At 60.5% G+C, this 15,715-nt stretch overlaps 5 protein-coding genes across 6 annotated transcripts; 3 read left to right on the top strand and 2 right to left on the bottom strand.

Annotated features, from left to right (window-relative positions):
• Positions 1-175: 175 nt before the first annotated feature.
• On the bottom strand, positions 176-3,109 carry JDV02_001365 (uncharacterized protein). Of its 2 annotated transcripts, XM_047982286.1 has the most exons (4): positions 1,764-3,109; positions 1,589-1,691; positions 1,341-1,510; positions 176-1,256 (listed from the first exon to the last, which is right to left on the bottom strand). In XM_047982286.1, the coding sequence occupies exons 1-4, from the start codon at positions 1,798-1,800 to the stop codon at positions 259-261; spliced, it is 1,308 nt and encodes a 435-aa protein (XP_047838248.1). In that variant the 5' UTR covers positions 1,801-3,109; the 3' UTR covers positions 176-258. The 2 variants fall into 2 exon arrangements, with proteins under 2 accessions (XP_047838248.1, XP_047838249.1); XM_047982287.1 differs by having other exon boundaries at positions 1,589-3,109.
• A 1,392-nt stretch (positions 3,110-4,501) lies between these two features.
• JDV02_001364 (uncharacterized protein) lies at positions 4,502-5,800 on the top strand (the record flags this gene model as incomplete). Its single annotated transcript, XM_047982285.1, has 1 exon — positions 4,502-5,800. The coding sequence occupies one exon, from the start codon at positions 4,502-4,504 to the stop codon at positions 5,798-5,800; it is 1,299 nt and encodes a 432-aa protein (XP_047838247.1).
• A 1,500-nt stretch (positions 5,801-7,300) lies between these two features.
• Positions 7,301-7,765, top strand: JDV02_001363 (uncharacterized protein; the record flags this gene model as incomplete). The annotated part of the gene is made up of 1 exon (XM_047982284.1): positions 7,301-7,765. One exon carries the CDS (start codon positions 7,301-7,303, stop codon positions 7,763-7,765), a length of 465 nt encoding a protein of 154 aa, XP_047838246.1.
• A 4,261-nt stretch (positions 7,766-12,026) lies between these two features.
• JDV02_001362 (uncharacterized protein) lies at positions 12,027-14,289 on the top strand. Its single transcript, XM_047982283.1, has one exon. The coding sequence runs from the start codon at positions 12,735-12,737 to the stop codon at positions 13,947-13,949; it is 1,215 nt and encodes a 404-aa protein (XP_047838245.1). The 5' UTR covers positions 12,027-12,734; the 3' UTR covers positions 13,950-14,289.
• JDV02_001361 (uncharacterized protein) lies at positions 14,085-15,659 on the bottom strand. The gene has a single exon (XM_047982282.1). The coding sequence runs from the start codon at positions 15,397-15,399 to the stop codon at positions 14,632-14,634; it is 768 nt and encodes a 255-aa protein (XP_047838244.1). The 5' UTR covers positions 15,400-15,659; the 3' UTR covers positions 14,085-14,631.
• Between the last annotated feature and the right edge of the window lie 56 nt (positions 15,660-15,715).

The raw sequence follows: 15,715 nt of genomic DNA, 5'->3' as shown, positions 1-15,715 counted from the left end.
AGTGCATCCCCCGGGCGAACGCATCAACTACTCGGCATGGGGACCTGCCTGCGGGGCATGAGATGAGCTTGCCCCCAAAAAGAAGCGAACAATGTTTTGACATGGTTACGGTGTTTGGAGTACCGAGGGCTGTTTTCAACAAATTTTGGTTGAGTATATCTGGGGTATGACATGTCTGGGACACACGACTCCCGCGGTCACAATTGTCATAGCTTTTCATTATGCTGACGCTGTACCTCTTCAAAGGAAGCCTTTTATCTACGATTGCGCAAAGACACGCTGCATCCACACTTCCTTGAAGAGATCTTCGCCTGGCGAGGCGATGAGGCGACCAACATTGTTGCCTTTAAGGATGCTCATCCAGCCCATGGTGTCGCCGGGGACCTCGTCGATGGTGACGACTTTGGGGTCCTCTCGGGGATCCTCCGAAACAGCCGCAGCCACCTCAGCCGGCTTTGCTCTCAGGCGGTTGTCGACGACGTGCATACCGCGCGTCCACTGGCCAGACGTCTCGATGCGAATATCCTCGAGCTTTGCCGGGAACTTCCATTGAGGATCGTCGTGGGTGATCATGTACCATACAGTGAGCGGGTCATGTAGAGACAGGCCCGGCTCGTTGCCGTCGCCCTCCATGGACTCGATCTTGCTGAACGCGCCTTTGATGAAATGCGATGTCCACACGGCCAGGGGGCTTCCAGCGTCAATGTGCGGTTGGACCCTATCCGCAAAGAAGCTCTTGGTGATGAGGTGCGGAGTGGTGATGTCAAGAGGCGCGATGGTGAGCTTCAGCCGACGGGACAGCTTGGGCGGGTACGGTGGCAAGGTCGACAACTTAGCGGGCAAGGGAGGCATCGTTGACGACGGGTTGAAGGAGGTGAGGGCGTAGACGCGAGCCGCGGCAACTGCATCGGCGTAGCAGTTGAACTCGGCGCAGGGCGTGACGTTTCCCTCGACGTTGACGGCACCACCCATGACGACGAGCTCCTTGATGCGGAGGAAGGCCTCGGGATCCTCAGCAGCGGCAAGAGCGACGTTCGTCAGGGGTCCAACGGCGAGGACGGAGACAGTATCGACGGGGTTCTCGCGGAGGATGCGGAGGATCTCTTTGTGGGCGGGCTTCTTGGAGGGTGTAAACAGGGACGAGGCGGTGGTTTGATCACCGGACGCCTCATTGTCTGTGAAGAGGGAGCCCCAGGTATCGGCGGGGCTGAGATGGGGATGTACTTTGTGGACATTGTGCAGGCCATCCTCGCCGTCTACATGCAGGTTAGCCGCCACCTAAAGAGACATACTAGACAAGTGATTATATGCCCATGGATGCACGAGGTATCATAACGTACGGAAGTAATCAGCCATGAGGCACTCATCTTCAAGAGGGTGCTCTGGGCCGACGGCAACGATGGGCTTGGAGGCCTTCATGGCGCCGTAGCCCTCGGGGCGGCCAGTTTCCTTCCGCCACGCGAGCTCCTTCTCCAGGACATGGAAGAGGGCGACCACGTTACGCAGACAGCTGCAGAGGACGAGCTGGTCAGTAAAGTCCTGTCACGGAGGCCACGCAAACGCGTAGGGCCGTGTTACGAATGATTACCTTTGCAGGGGAACGTTGCCGTATGTGACTGAGATCATGGCGACATCGAGCTCCTCGGGGGAGGCGCTAAGGGCGAGCAGCATGGCCATGATGTCGTCGACACCTGTGCGCAAGGTTAGCCTCGTCCCTCCATCCTAACACTGCTGGGTAGCAAATGAGGAGATCAGTCTCTTGCCTGGATCAGTGTCGATGATGATTTTGTGCGGCGCCATTGTGAGGGTCAGGTCGGTCGTCGTTGTGATGTGGACAGAGGACGTTTGTTCGGTGCAGGAGCAGAACCACGGGCGTTTTGGGGGGTTCAACGGATTAATGTTCAATCACAGGAGGCGGAGGCGACGCAGAATATGATGGGGATTTGATATAATTTACAGATGGGGACGGAGTGCCGTGAGAGCGCCGGGGGGCGGATGCGAGAAAAGACGTTGTCGTCGCGTGGCTGCCCCTCCTTCGGCGAGCAGACAGAAGAAGGTGGGGGTGGGATCCGCGGCGCCCCTCACCCAAGAGTCGCCGCCTTACGAGCCACGACTACGAAGTGTACTAACTTACTGACGGGGTGATCCTTCTCCGGCGCGCGACGATGTGAGGCCATGAGCCGTTTTTTTACTGGTAGCGACTGTCAGGACCCTGCGGCGTGTCCCGGCCGGCCGACTCCGGCGCGTCTCGCGTTTCCTGGTACGAAAGGTGATGAGACGTGGTAGGCCAATGGATATGGTAGGCTGCCTTCAACTCGGGCGTCCGTGCCGCGCGCCGTCTCGAGTCTGTGTAGCGGAGGATCGTGAGGCAGGGAGGGCCGCTGCTGGTGGCGGTTGTGGTGGTGGATGGCGTTGGCTACGGCGGCGGCGGCGGCGGCAAGACTTCCATGATGGAAGGGCTGCTCGATGTGGCAGCGCTGACGCCGGCTGTTGCCGCCCACGCGGGCGGGAACATGGGAGTCAGTCAAGCTCAGCTGCTGGTCCTCGTGAGGTGTAGACTATGCCGACACCCTACGTTTAGCACGCAGGGCTCGGCGTCGCGATTGTGGTAGTAACTACTGCTCTGTCCCGTAGAGCGTCATCGTCTCGTAAATAACAGCGTTCCCGCCCGTTGTCAGCTATTGGTGAGGCCAGTCTCGTCGTCCCACAGGACAACGTGCACGACTTCACGACGCCACGATCTGCGGGCACTAAGTCACATCCCGCCCAGGCACCACGACAACATGTCAGTCTTCCTTTTTTGGCCCTACCACTACTTCCAGAATCCGCCTACTCCAACATGTCATCAAGCGCGCCATCGTCGTCATCAACAGGGCAATAGTCGCGGCCGATGGACGAGCCTTCGCCGTGCAGGGTAAGCCAAGGGGAAAGCACTCGCCCAAGACGAGTCAGTCACGTGGTCGGAACAAGAGGAAGGAACGGACGATAGGTTCCGGCGCGCCCCTGCGTCGGCGCGACTGAACATGCGTGTCATCGCGGATGCCGTGAATCAGAGTCCCAAGCCCTGGCAGGGACCCCTCAACAAGCAAGCCACGAGGCACACCCGAACCAAAACCCGCGAAAGAAAAGAGTCGACGGGTTGGAGAAACACACTCACATTCACATTCGCAGACAGAAACACCCACACCCACACCCACACCCACGCCAACGCAAAGACAACAAGGAAAAAAGCCGCGCCTGCGAACTACTACGGTACCCATCCACTCGGTGAGACGGGCACCACACGCGCCGCCTGCGTCCGTCCGCCAAGGTCTCATCAAAAGCCCGCCAAATTGCCATTTCGCGTCCCCTGAAATTTGGCCCCCGCCGCCGTCGCTCGATCCAGAGGCGCCAGCCAGCCCGCCCGCCTCCCTGCCCTGCCTGCGTGCTCGGCGCGCTGTCTCGCTCGCCTGTGTCTAGTGCCCGTCGGTCCGGGGAGGGGGGAAAGAGTCGTGCGCTCCAAGGGTTCCCCACCGCACCAGCCCAGGGATACGAGACTGCGGGCCGCGCACTGGTGCACTGGAGGTCTGGCCGCTCTTCGCATTGGCAGGTGTGACGAGGGTGCAGTGGAAGGGACACAGCGACCCTTTTAGGGCTCCTGACCACCAAGGAGTTATACCTAGTACCCTCTAAGCGCCGGACGGCCACTGTTCGAAGCAACACTGGGAGCCCCTGACCTCGCCGGCTTCCAGCTGCCCGTCGGCCTAGACCACTGAATCGCGTCACCACTGCCGCCGATACGCCACAACCTGCAGCCCGCATCACGCTTGTATCCCTACGGACAGTACAGTAAGTCTTTCTCTTTGTCCCATGGCAGCCAACAAAAGACGGCGCCGCCGCCTCATCAACAATATCCCCTCTACATCGTCATCCCTCACGGCATCCGCTCTTCGTCCTGCGAGCACACACGCCGTCGCCTCAAAGAATTCAGCATCATTGCTCTGCCATCCTCGTACAGCACCAGTACAAGGTCACGCCCCCCCTTTTGCCCTTCCCTTATTTTACCCCACCCCCTGCACCTAGGTAGGGACTCGGGAGGTACCTCTCTAGGGCACAAAGTCGCCTACAGTACCTGCCTCGCCGCCGACCCGACCCAGAGTCCCAGCCCCAGCATCCCAGTTGACGAACCACCGTGCGTACCGCAGACAAGGGCCCCAGTTGAAGACAGCCTGGCCACTCGATTGCTCCAAATCACGAGAGCCGCCTCCAGACGCTCATCGCTCGACGTCCGCCGCTCTCTCCTGTCCGCCATTGTCGTCCAGCATCGTCCATCCCGCCTGCATCGTCCCGGCGCCCTGCACATACCGTGCGGCGTTTTGTGTTTGCTGCTGCTGCTCAGCACAGGCTCCAAGCCTCCCTGCCTGATTCGGCCTCCAAGGGCTCTCGGACCTTGTCTGCCGCCTCAAACCGCCTGCCGGCCCCGACTCGATCGACCATCACCGCCGTCCACGATTCCGTCACCATGGCCGACGCGAGCATGAACTACCTCTACACCATTGGTGGCTACGCCACCCTCATTGGCCTCGGCTATGCCGTCTATCATGTTTCGACACAAAAGGCGAACCGGAGGGGCGCCGCCGCCGCACCGCGAGCTGTCAAGACGGCGCACCAAGAACCGCGTAAAGAGGATAGGAAGAAGAAGCAGCGGATGGAGAGCTTCGCCTCGGAGGCTCAGGAAGCCGCCAAGGCCAAGTCCCGCCTCAACGCTGCCGAGGAGTCTAAGCCGGCCCCCGTGAGCTACGCCGCAGCTGCCGCCGCCGCCGACTCGGCTAAGGATGAGGTCGACAATCGCGAGTTCGCCAGACAGCTGGCCAGGGCTAAGGAGGGCACCAAGCTTGCGTCCAAGACGGACGCCTCGAAGCAGCGAGAGAAGTCTGTCAAGCAGTCTCGCGCCAACCAAATTACCGACAAGGCCGCTGCAGACAAGGCTGCTTCCGACAAGCCCGTCGCCACCCTCTCGACCACCAGCGCCGACGCCGATGCCGACGACGATGAGTCCCCCGCGACGTCCCCCGAGACTAGCCCCGTCGATGCCAGTGGCGTCAGCGACATGCTTGAGCCGGCCCCTGCCGGCCCCGCCGTCCTCCGCATTACCGACTCGGGCAAGCAGGAGCAGAAGAAGAAGGCCACCAAGGCCCCCGAAAAGGTCGAGACTAAGAAGCAGCGCCAGAACCGGAAGAAGGCCGAAGCTGCCAAGGCCGCCCGCGACGAGGCCGAGAAGGACCGCAAGCTTCTTGAGGAGAAGCAGCGCCGGGCTGCCCGCATCGCCGAGGGCCGGGCCGCCAAGGACGGCTCCCAGTTCCAGGCCGCACAGGCCAAGAGCTCGGCATGGACTCAGGGCGCACCGAACGGCAACAGCACTGGCAAGAGCCCTGACGCCACTGTGTTGCATCAACCCCTCGACACTTTCGAGGAGAAGCCGGCAACGACGACGGTGAAGCCCGCCGCCGCCACCAAATCCGAAGGCTCCTGGATGTCCTCCCTCCCCTCGGAGGAGGAGCAGATGGAGATGCTCAAGCACGACGCCGACGAGTGGAGCACCGTTCAGACCAAGGCCTCCAAGAAATCCAAGAAGGCGTCCTCGGTGTCGTCGGCTGACGACAAGGCGCAGCCCCGTCCTGCGGCCCAACCCCAGCAGCCCACGAGTGGCGCTTCCAAGGCGGCCAAGCCCACGTCCTCGCAGAACTTTGGCGGCTCGTTCTCCGCCCTGACGACAAACGACGACGCCGCTGAGGAAGCCGAAGAGGAGTGGGAGGTCTGAGGTTCCCCGGCTACGACGGGAGACGCCAGGAGCATCAAGTAAGCAAGCACTGCATGGCACACACACACACACAGATGCAGCGGGCTAGACGTCCCGCCACCACCACCACCACCACCACGACGACGGCACGCCGTGCCTGTATACTAACCTGCTAGACGACGCACGGTCACCATCTCTTCTTCTCATCCTGTACTGTTGTTTGTAGTCTGAAGGGGCGGGTTGGAGCACATTGGCACGCCGAGCAAAGACGGACAAAAGGCGCCGACGAGACTGTCGAGATTGCATGGGTGTGTTTCGCGTATTGGAGTTAGGGATCAGGTGTCGCGCGGCGTGCTCGACAGCATCTTTAGTCTTTCACACGCTGTAGGCCGCGTCACGCTCGAGCTCGGCCCGGACGGTGGGCATTGTTGCAGAAAGCCGGGGAAGAAGCCCCCGCACGGGAATTGTCTGACGGCGGTCTCGCGGGGGAATAGACAAGTTGACTAGTCCGAGCCGAGCACGCATGAGGCGACGGAAAATTGAACAGCATGCGAATCGTTGTGTGCATCTGCGCTGTGAGACGCGTGGCGACGAGTGTGAGCTATCAGGAGTGCAACATGGCTATCTGTCTAGACAGGCTGCCTGGACGACGGTAACGTCGCCAAGCCGTCCCCTTGTTGGCGCTCTGGGTCCCGATGATGGACGCCTTGGACTGTCGAGGCACGCGATCACGCAGTGGTCGTCGGGCACTGTTTTGTTTCTCGAACTCATCGCCCCGTCGAGTACTAGTCCAACGTTTTATGTACGTATCACATCGAGGAAACTTGATAGAAGATGGCACAAATCTCGCACGGGTATGTTTCAGCACATTTTACCTACTCACCAGCCAGGCGCTCGCTCCCCTTTTCACCGGATGGATATACTTATCGGTTTCAGAGTGCACGCGCAGGACATAACTAGTATTCGTTCCCGCCACGGACCTTTCGAAACGAAACGAAACGTGAGCCCGGGCCACTCGACTCCCCAAAACGGCCTGCTTGCTTGCGTGCGGATCACAGCCGGGCCCCATATCGCGGTCTTGCTATAGCGTTTCCATGTACTATTATGATGATAAAACAGGTTACAAGACGGAAACCACTACAAGTGTGTTTTACTGTATATGGTGGGCGGGGGAGGCGGTGTTTGTTCTTTCTTTCGTTTCTTTCTTTCGAGCCCCCGCGCGCACGAGTGGCTAGCCGACGTGTGCGCTCGAGTGAATACTCGAAAACTAGTATTAAAGTCGAGTCCTGAACTCGGGGGTCCGGCTTGACGATGATGTATGTTTTCCCCATGTCTTGACTTGAGGTATAGTTATATTACATCTCATGACTACGTAGCTCTGCCAACGAAAGCTTAAGACGAACTAAAGAGCAATAATCAAGACAACAACGACAACGACAACGACTACACAAGAAAAAATAAAATAAAATAAATACCCACGAGCCTCCTTTTTCATATATTCCGCCACGCACGTTCGTCCAAATGCGACCCTCATTCGCCACCGTCCTCGGACTCGTGTCCCTCGGGCTCGGAAGAGATTGGGTGAAAGACCCTTGGAAGCTGACGGAGGGATGCTTCCACGTTAGCTACGAGTGCGAGGACGCGCAGACGGTGGCGGGCCGCGGCGACAACCCGAGCGTGGCAGAGTACATCGCCAGGCTCGTGGACAAGCTCCCCGAGGACACGGTGTACAAGTCCGGGGAGCACATCATATGCTACCAGTACTCCAACGGGCCGGCCGGTTTCTGCCTCTTCTTCGAGGGCCTGGACAAGGGGGCCACGCGCAACAAGAGGGACATCAAGGCGGCAATCCCGGTGCTCCTCGAGGTGTCCCCCTCGAGGGAATGTAAGGGCAGGTGTGGGGAGGCTAGGGCGCACGGCGACACGCGCAACGGGCTGCTCAAGCTCGACTACGTGGGGGAACACTCGTGTGAGGGCATTTGCTAGAAGTGAAGTGAAACTTGGGGGTGATGATATTATAGCCGCGGGGGGACAGGATAGTGACGACGAGGCATACGTACATACATACACGCATCTATACATGACACATACTTAGCGGGATCTAGGGAAGAGTTCTTTGTGGGTGGTTATTTCCTCCCCCGAAGTGATGGGTTGCACGCTGCGCTGTGAACCACCTTGGCCGCGCGCAGCCTTGGACCGTAAACGTTGGTACCTAGGTAGACTGATGGATTCTCTAGCAGCGCTGCAAGGTTTAGGTCCAGCACTGGAGACGGCGGGGCAGAGGAGACTACTGTACTCTGGCATTCACGTCACGGTGAGTGCAATGCCGCCGAGGTCAAGGTCCATCCATGATCCAAGAGGCGCCACTCACGGACAAACCCCCCATTCAATCTCTGGCGTAGGCAGGGAATTCGACCTAGAGACGGCTGTGTGATAGTGCCGATGGCCAACCGGCAGCGGGCGATTGAACGTGTCTCGCGCCTCTGGCGGCCCCTCTCTCTAACGAATGGCTGAGACTTGTCACTCACATGTTGGAGGGACGGGACGGGAGCGAACGGGAGGAGAAGGACAGACAGACGGACGGACGGCGAACGCGTGACCACGTGCCACCGTGCTGGCTCGACTGGTGATGGATGAGGGCGGGGGGACAGGCACATGCCAGACCGAAGAGGGGGGTTGGAACCACCGTTTCGCGCGGCGTCCTCCTGCCTGACCCGAGGCAACGGACGGAGGAGGGGGGGCCAGACAGGTGCTGTACTGCACAGCACAGAACAGCACAGCACACACACACGAGAGTAACATATAGATAGGTAGTAGGGGGAAAGAAGCTGGCCTCGTGAATGCATTAGACAGACAGCACAGCTGCCTAGGAGGAACTGCACGCTGACATGGAGGTGCGTCGTTGGTTTATTATTTTAGGTACCTAGTACTATAGTACCAACTTTCCCTTGTGTGGGCAGTAACAAGTAAAGTAGGTACACGAGTGACCAACTAAAGAACTCGTAGAACCAGGCCTTGCTGAAACGCTTCGAAACGGGCAGCGCCTGGACGGACGCGCAAGGGAGGGCTGGCTGGCTGGCTGGCGCCTGCGTGTTTGTTGCTGCTGCTATCGCTGGGATAGACAAGAAAGACACCATCGCATTGCCGGGCGTCTGGTGGCCACCTAGTTACTTCGTACCTAGTACTTGGTAGATGCTTCGTGACCCCCCTTACGCATTCGCGGATTGACTACTAAGGTACATACCTGACCTACTGTATGTACCTTCGTAGTACTAATGGCGTGTGTGAAGAAAGGCAAGCAAGGACGAGCAAGGAGCGGAGAGAGAGAGACAGAGCATTGGGCAGCAAAGCCAAGCGCCAAAAAGACGGGCGTGATTCAGACACGCGCCGCACGACTCGTCAGCCCGCAGGCAGGCAGCGAGATTCATCATGATGTTGTATGCGTGCTGCAAGGAGAGGGGGAGCGCCGCGTATGTGCGAAGAGAAGGACGGGCTGCAGCAGCGTGAAAGCCCATATATGTACTTACCTTGTGTGCTACGGGGGGTGCACAGCTGGCGTCATCACAGAAGCCTCTACCTACCACGACTTACCAACTTGGCAGCTGACGAGGCATGAATGGATAGATGAACGGTGTGGATTCGCAGGTGGGCTCGCCGTACGGCACCAGCGGCGCTAGTACGTAGCACTTCAATTTGCGACTTCTAGAATTACTCATGTAACTTATGTATCTGTCTGTCTCTGACGATGCAAAAACAGCGCAGGCGCAGAGGACGAGGAGGATGAAGGCGGACGAGCAGGGGCCTCGAGGCGTGGCGCCTGCAGCAGCCATTGCTCGTTTCGGCGGCGCAAAGAGAGATTTGGCGCGAAGTCCCCGATGAATTTTTCTCACCTTCGACGCTGTGCCGGCAGTACTACTAATAAGAGCCAAGAACGGAGAAGACCCGGAACGAGTTTTGCGTCTCGTGATGATGACGGCAAACAAGGTTTCTCGGGACAGCTGCGAGCGAGTGCCGTGTACGAAGCACCTACTTGAGTATTTGTAGTGCGTCATGTTTTGCCATCGTTCGTTGCGACGCCACTCTTTTTTTTTCCTTTCGTTTTTTGGGGTTGGTACGCCCATGCCGGAGAGAGAGAGAGAGAGAGGGAGAATGGGGGGGGGGGGGGGTTTCCCCGTTTTAGAGACCAGGCGGCGAGACTGGGCATCCGTGTCTCGGTCTCAGCACACGCCAACCGCACAAGCACCGTACGTCGTGTCACCAGCCATGCAGCAGCAGCAGCCAGTTAGCCAGGTCAGGGCAATTACATATTCTCGGAGTGAGTACAGCAGGATGCACAAGCCACCGCAAGGTACCTACGTTGTACTACTTCGCTCTCGGGTGCCACTGCGGCCGCGCCCGCCGCAGCATCTGCGTCAGAATATCGTCAGCGTGCTCGATTAGATTGCGCGTCCGTCCCCGGGCCTTGGGATGGGCGTTGCCGAGTGAAACATGCGCCGCCGTCGACGGGAAGAGGGCGATATTAATACGTAGTGGCAATACCCTAGTACGGCACAGTAGCAGATGCAAAAGTTACTGAAGAAGAGGAGGCGCGCCCGAGTCGCCCGAGGGTGAGCCGATGCCGTGTTGCGCGCCTCGTCACACGGGCGGGGGCTACTGTAGATGCAGGTTACGAAGTAAAACTAACGTTACTACATGCGTACTACGGAGTAACTACATGCTTCGTACATACAAACCGCCAAGAAGCGTTGCGGTGGCTGCTGCCGCCAAGCAAGCAAGCAAGCGTGACTGAGGTCGGCGGGAGGAACGGAAACAGGGGACAAACAGCAACCAAGAAAGAAGAAAAAAAGAGTTGCCAACGACGTTAGTCTCGCTGGCTGGCGAAAGCGCTGGAACGTCACCCGGCACGCTGGCTCCCTTTTTGCCAAGACGCCACCAGCACGGGCTGGGCAGGCAGATGCGGGAGATGCTCTCTCTTCTCTGCACCATCAATTGGAATCGGTGCGGCGGTCCAGGCAAGCCAGGCAGGCAGGCAGGCAGGCGGGCAGACAGCCAGGATCCATTGCATCGCGAGCGAAGAAAGGCGGGCGGGGCGGGCGAGCCCTGGCGTTTATTATGTGCGCGTGTGTGTCTGCACGCTCGCCCCCCCTCCTCCACCGTCCTGTCGGGTGCTACTACTAAACGTTAGCGGGCGGTGTTGTGGACATCACCCAGGGGAAACCTCAGGTCTGTCTGACTTGCAAGAGGGCTCACCTCATGGGTCAATGATGATGATGCTTCACCTCGCGGGAGCACCGTTGCGGCGGATGAGGCAGCAGCAGCAGCAGCAGCAGCAGCATCGGCATCAGCATTGGCGGCAGCGGCAGCAGTAAGGCGTCGCCAGGCACCACCGCCAGAGCGCGCGAACGAGACTCCTGCACCACCCGACCTCAGCTGCCCGTAGCCCCGGACCGGATGTTCGGCAGCCACTGCATCTTAGGTAGCCTCTTCCAGGGCCGGTACTATGTTACTTTGTACATGTAGGTGTACCCAAGCAAGCCAAAAACGAGGCCTACTACTCCAGTACTTTGCTGCTTTCTCACGATGGAGACCCCGCGGGCCCGCCACTCCCGGACAGCCCAGTCGTCCAAGTGGATGCGCTCCATTGCGAGAGAAATTGATGGCGTCCCCCGGTGGCTGCGTGGCCCCCCCCCTCCGGGTCCGTTACCAGCGGGGTCTTGGGGGTGCCCCCCCCCCCTGGTCTGTGCCTCCGTCCCTCCCCCCCGGGGGCCCGAGGTGAACCCTGGAGCACCCGCAGCGCCGGCAGCACTGCACTGCAGTGGGCTGGGATGATGGCTGGACCGCCTGGAACGCCCGTCCCAACGGGCCTCAAACGGCCCCAAGCTGTGCCCGCCGAGTCCCCGTCGTTGCATCCATCCATCCTTGCGCCATCGCACCCGACTCTGGCTCCCGCACCGCCGCCGCCCACACGCCCCCCCGGTCGCAGTACGAGAGCGACAACACCTCACACGCAGTAAACTGGCAGTCCCTGAATGGACCCAAGCAAGTACCTCAGTTCACAGTGGTGGTGGTGGGCTGGATGGCTCGCTGCGCCTGCTTCTTGTCCCGCTGCTGTCCAGGATTACCCAGCAAGGGAACACCCTCAACGCACCGCACCGCCGCCGCCTCCCTGGGAAACCCTCTCTCACTCCTTCTCCTCCCTGTCTTTCCCACACCTCCCCGTCTTGTCTCGTCCCCCCCCCCCCCCCCCCAATTCTCCTCTGTCAAATCTCGCCAACGCTTTGCATTCAATTCTCAACACCCGCCTTTTGTTTTCTTTTACCGACCTTCGTCGCCTCTGTCGGCCCCCGTCTTCACCGCATTGTTTTCTAACCACAGGAGACCGCCGATCCCTGACGCCGTTCCGTTCCTGCAGCAGAGAAGCCCCGAGCCAACGCGCCCACCCACCACCACCCCCTTTCCCGCCAGACGACGACGTGACGTTCGCCCCTCCCCCTCGCCTGTCGTCTGTGCGACAGACACCTCGACACGGACACTCGACATCCGGTCCGTCAGCATTCCCATTCCAGCGCCGCCGAACGAGAGCCGCCGCCGCCGCCACCGCCGACGACGACGACGACTGTAACTCCTACTCTACCACTTCCTCGTTCCCACCCACGGCGTCCCGGGACCCCTCGCTCTCCGCCTGGCCCGTCTCGTCGTCCCGCGCCCGTCGAGCGGTCACGCGTCGGCCTCTACCATCGCACTCCAACCGACTTACACGCCCGTGATACGCACTTGACCTACCTGGCGTACAAGCACTCTTTCTCCCTAGAACACCGCCGCCCCTCTTACACTACGACATCGGCTACAACATTACGTTTACGGCGTCTACTTTCCCATGTCCCCGCGCCGGACGCCGTCGCGAATCGAGGGACGCTTGCAACCGGGGTCACGGCACTGCTGTTGAGCCGGCGCCATGTCTTTCCCTGTTGCCTTCCGCTCCGCCGTCTTCTACTTCGTCGCCTGCACGCCATGTGCCAAGGTCCGCCACCGTCACAAGGCCAAGGAGCAGGCACGAAAGGAGCGGCTCGAAAAGGCCAAGCTCGAGACGGAGCAGCCCGGCCTCTACCGCCACCCTTCACCTTTTAACACCAACCCCTACTGGCAGGAGGAGATCAGCATGGGTCCCAGCTTGCCCAAAAAGGCCGCCAGCAAGAATTCGAGCCAGAGGGGGCTCACAAGCTCCGGCCAGGAGAGCAGCGCTCCGAGTATGTCGGAGCAGACTGCCGTAGGGGACAGTCGCACCAACTTTGCCGACAGCCTGTCAGCGCTTCCCGAGGACGACACCGTATCAGATGACTGGAACCGCCGTCGTGGTTACCAAAGAGAGGACGAGGAGCTATGGGGCCAGGCCGGCAGCGGCTCTGGCCATAGGTTGATGGACGCCTTCTCCAAGGCCCGCGACTCGGCTGGCAGGCTCATCGACGCGACCCTCGGCATCGAGAAGGAGGTGACGGAGCAGGAGCGTCGCGACTTTTACTTTTCGCCGAGGAACCCCCCAGTCAATGACTATCACCCGCCCGTCGTCAGCAGCAAGCAGCCGCACCGAGACGCCCATAAGTGGATGCTGCAACCGCCTCCGCCCGCCAAGGTCATGGAAGGCAAGGTGCCAGTGTCCCGGGCTATCAGCACCGGGAGTAGGTCCAGCGGCAGGACCATGGCGTCGGACGAGGCCCAGCTGGGCCGCATGCTTAAGGAGAAGCTCGCCTTGGAGAGGCTGCGCAAGGAGAGCAATCCGACAGAGACGGAGCTTATCGAGTCCCTGTTCCTGACCCGGAGTCACCACTCGGCCACCCGCACCAGGAGCAGGAGCCTGAGCTTCAACGACTCGGACGATTCCTTGGATAACCCATTTGAGAGGCGCAGGCGCACCCGGCGGCCCCCAGCGGCGCGGCCACCGGGAGCCGACTCGGACTCGGAAAACGAGGCGCCGCTGCCCATTACACAGACGACGAGCCAAAACAGCACGTCTACGCATGCCGCACAGCGCCCTAAACTAGAGACGATACCGAGCACCGATACGGGTAGCAGCAGCCGCCACTCCTCGAGGAAGGCGATGAAGCGGCAAAAGTCGACGAGAGGCAGGGCCAAGACGTGGGTCAACTCGCCCGTCGGCGACGACACGGAATAACACGTCCACGACGATCCCGTGGCGTCGTCGCCGTTTGCTAAAGGAAACAAAAGCGGCCTCCTATTTTTTTCTTTTTCTCGAAGCGTGGCACATGGACTACGGAGTTGTTTGTTTCGGCCTCCTTTGCTGGTTTCGGTATGCGGTTGGTGTCTGGCTCGTGCTTGGTGTCTTCTTTTGGAAATCATTGCATGCGGGGTGGTTTTTTTTTTGGATACTAGTTAACTACCCGCGCATTCGGGGCTCATGGGTCGGCGTCGATGCGGAATATCTTGCCCTAGAGCACGGCCGTACATTTGGCCTACGGCGCCGTGCGCATAACATGGTTTTCCGTTGCTCCTTGCACCAGCGTACGCCCCTCCCTCCTCGGGGTTCTCTGTGCACGCCCCCCGGTCTTCGGAAGCTGCCTTGTGGATGCTGCGTGATGGCGACGTCGCCGACGACGACGACGAGACGGTCCAAGTGTTGCCTCGGGACTGACGGCGGCGCGTGCGCCGATTCGTCGTCACGCTGTAACGTGGTAACAGAATCTTGTTTGCTCCCCGGATATAGAAGCTCCAGGTAAGTACTGTAGTAGACCAGGCACGCGCCCAAAACGCCAGGCCCTTGCAATTCTACCGTGCGAACCCCATTGCTTCCATTGCTCGCCGAATCCGTGCGCCCTCCAATTTTGGCCACGAGACCACTACAGATGCATACCACCGTCGTCGTCGTCGTCATCGTCGTCGCCCCTGCCCAGATCACGCATGCGCTCCTCCAGCGCGCGCCGCAGCTGCTCGTCCGACAGGCTGCCGCCGGTGGGCGCGCCCTCCCCGTTGGCGCCCGTGGTCGTGGTCGGCGCCGCGCGACCTGGCTGCTGGCTGTCGAGGCGCACCTGGCCGCCGCGTATTGTGCCGGTCTGGAACGTGCCGTCCGTCCAGGCCGAGTGCGGCGCCTCGCCGTTGACCGCTGTCGCTGCAGCAGGAGCTGCTGGGTTGATGCCGTTGCCGCCGCCGCCGCCTCCGCTGGGGTGTGCGTCTTCGGTCGCCTCGGCGTCCTTGCGCCCGAGGCCCTCCTCGTCCTTGTTGCTCTGGAACTCGGTCCAGCTCAAGCCCCGCTCCTCGACCTCGAGGCGGACGAGGGCGATGCGCTCGACCATGCGCTCCATGACCTGCTCGTTCTCGCGGATGGCGTCGACGCAGTCCTGGTCGGGGATGTGACCGGCTGTCGTCGCGGCGGCGTTGGGCGGCGCGGGGGAGGATGAGGAGGTTGTGGTGGTGGTGGTAGTAGTGGTTGTGGCATCGAGGGCGGTCGCGGAGCCGTCGGCAAACGGCCGGAGCTGGTCGTTGGAGTACTGCAGGTGGGCGATGGAGTTGCGGATCTCGAGGACCTTGAGGTGCAGCATGCCGACGGAGAGGTCCTTGAGCGCGGCGGCGAAGCGCGCGGGCTCTATGGGGCGCGTGTCGGCGGACATGGCTGGGCGGGTGGGCGGCCTGTGGGAGGGAGGCGGGGCGAGTGAGAGAGGGCGGCCTGTGGGCGGTGATGGGGTGCGTGGATGGTTGGATGGGTGATGGATGCTCGTCGGCGTCCGCGTCGATGCGGAGTGGTTTGGGAGGAAAGAGTTGTGTGCGAGAGCTGTGGCGCGCGGAGGGTGAGGTGGTGATGTTGAACAGATGACGACAATGGGGGGGATGGAGGGGCAGGACGAGACGAAGCTTCTCGAGTTGTTGCTGCTGGTGCTGGTGCTAACTACTGGTGCTGCTGATGGGAAAGCGGCTCTTCTTGCCTTG

The sequence above is a fragment of the Purpureocillium takamizusanense genome, chromosome 1 (assembly GCF_022605165.1).
Source record: "Purpureocillium takamizusanense chromosome 1, complete sequence".
NCBI lineage: Eukaryota > Fungi > Ascomycota > Sordariomycetes > Hypocreales > Ophiocordycipitaceae > Purpureocillium > Purpureocillium takamizusanense.
Note: the sequence above shows the minus strand (reverse complement) of the source record. Positions and strands in the feature narration are given on the sequence as shown.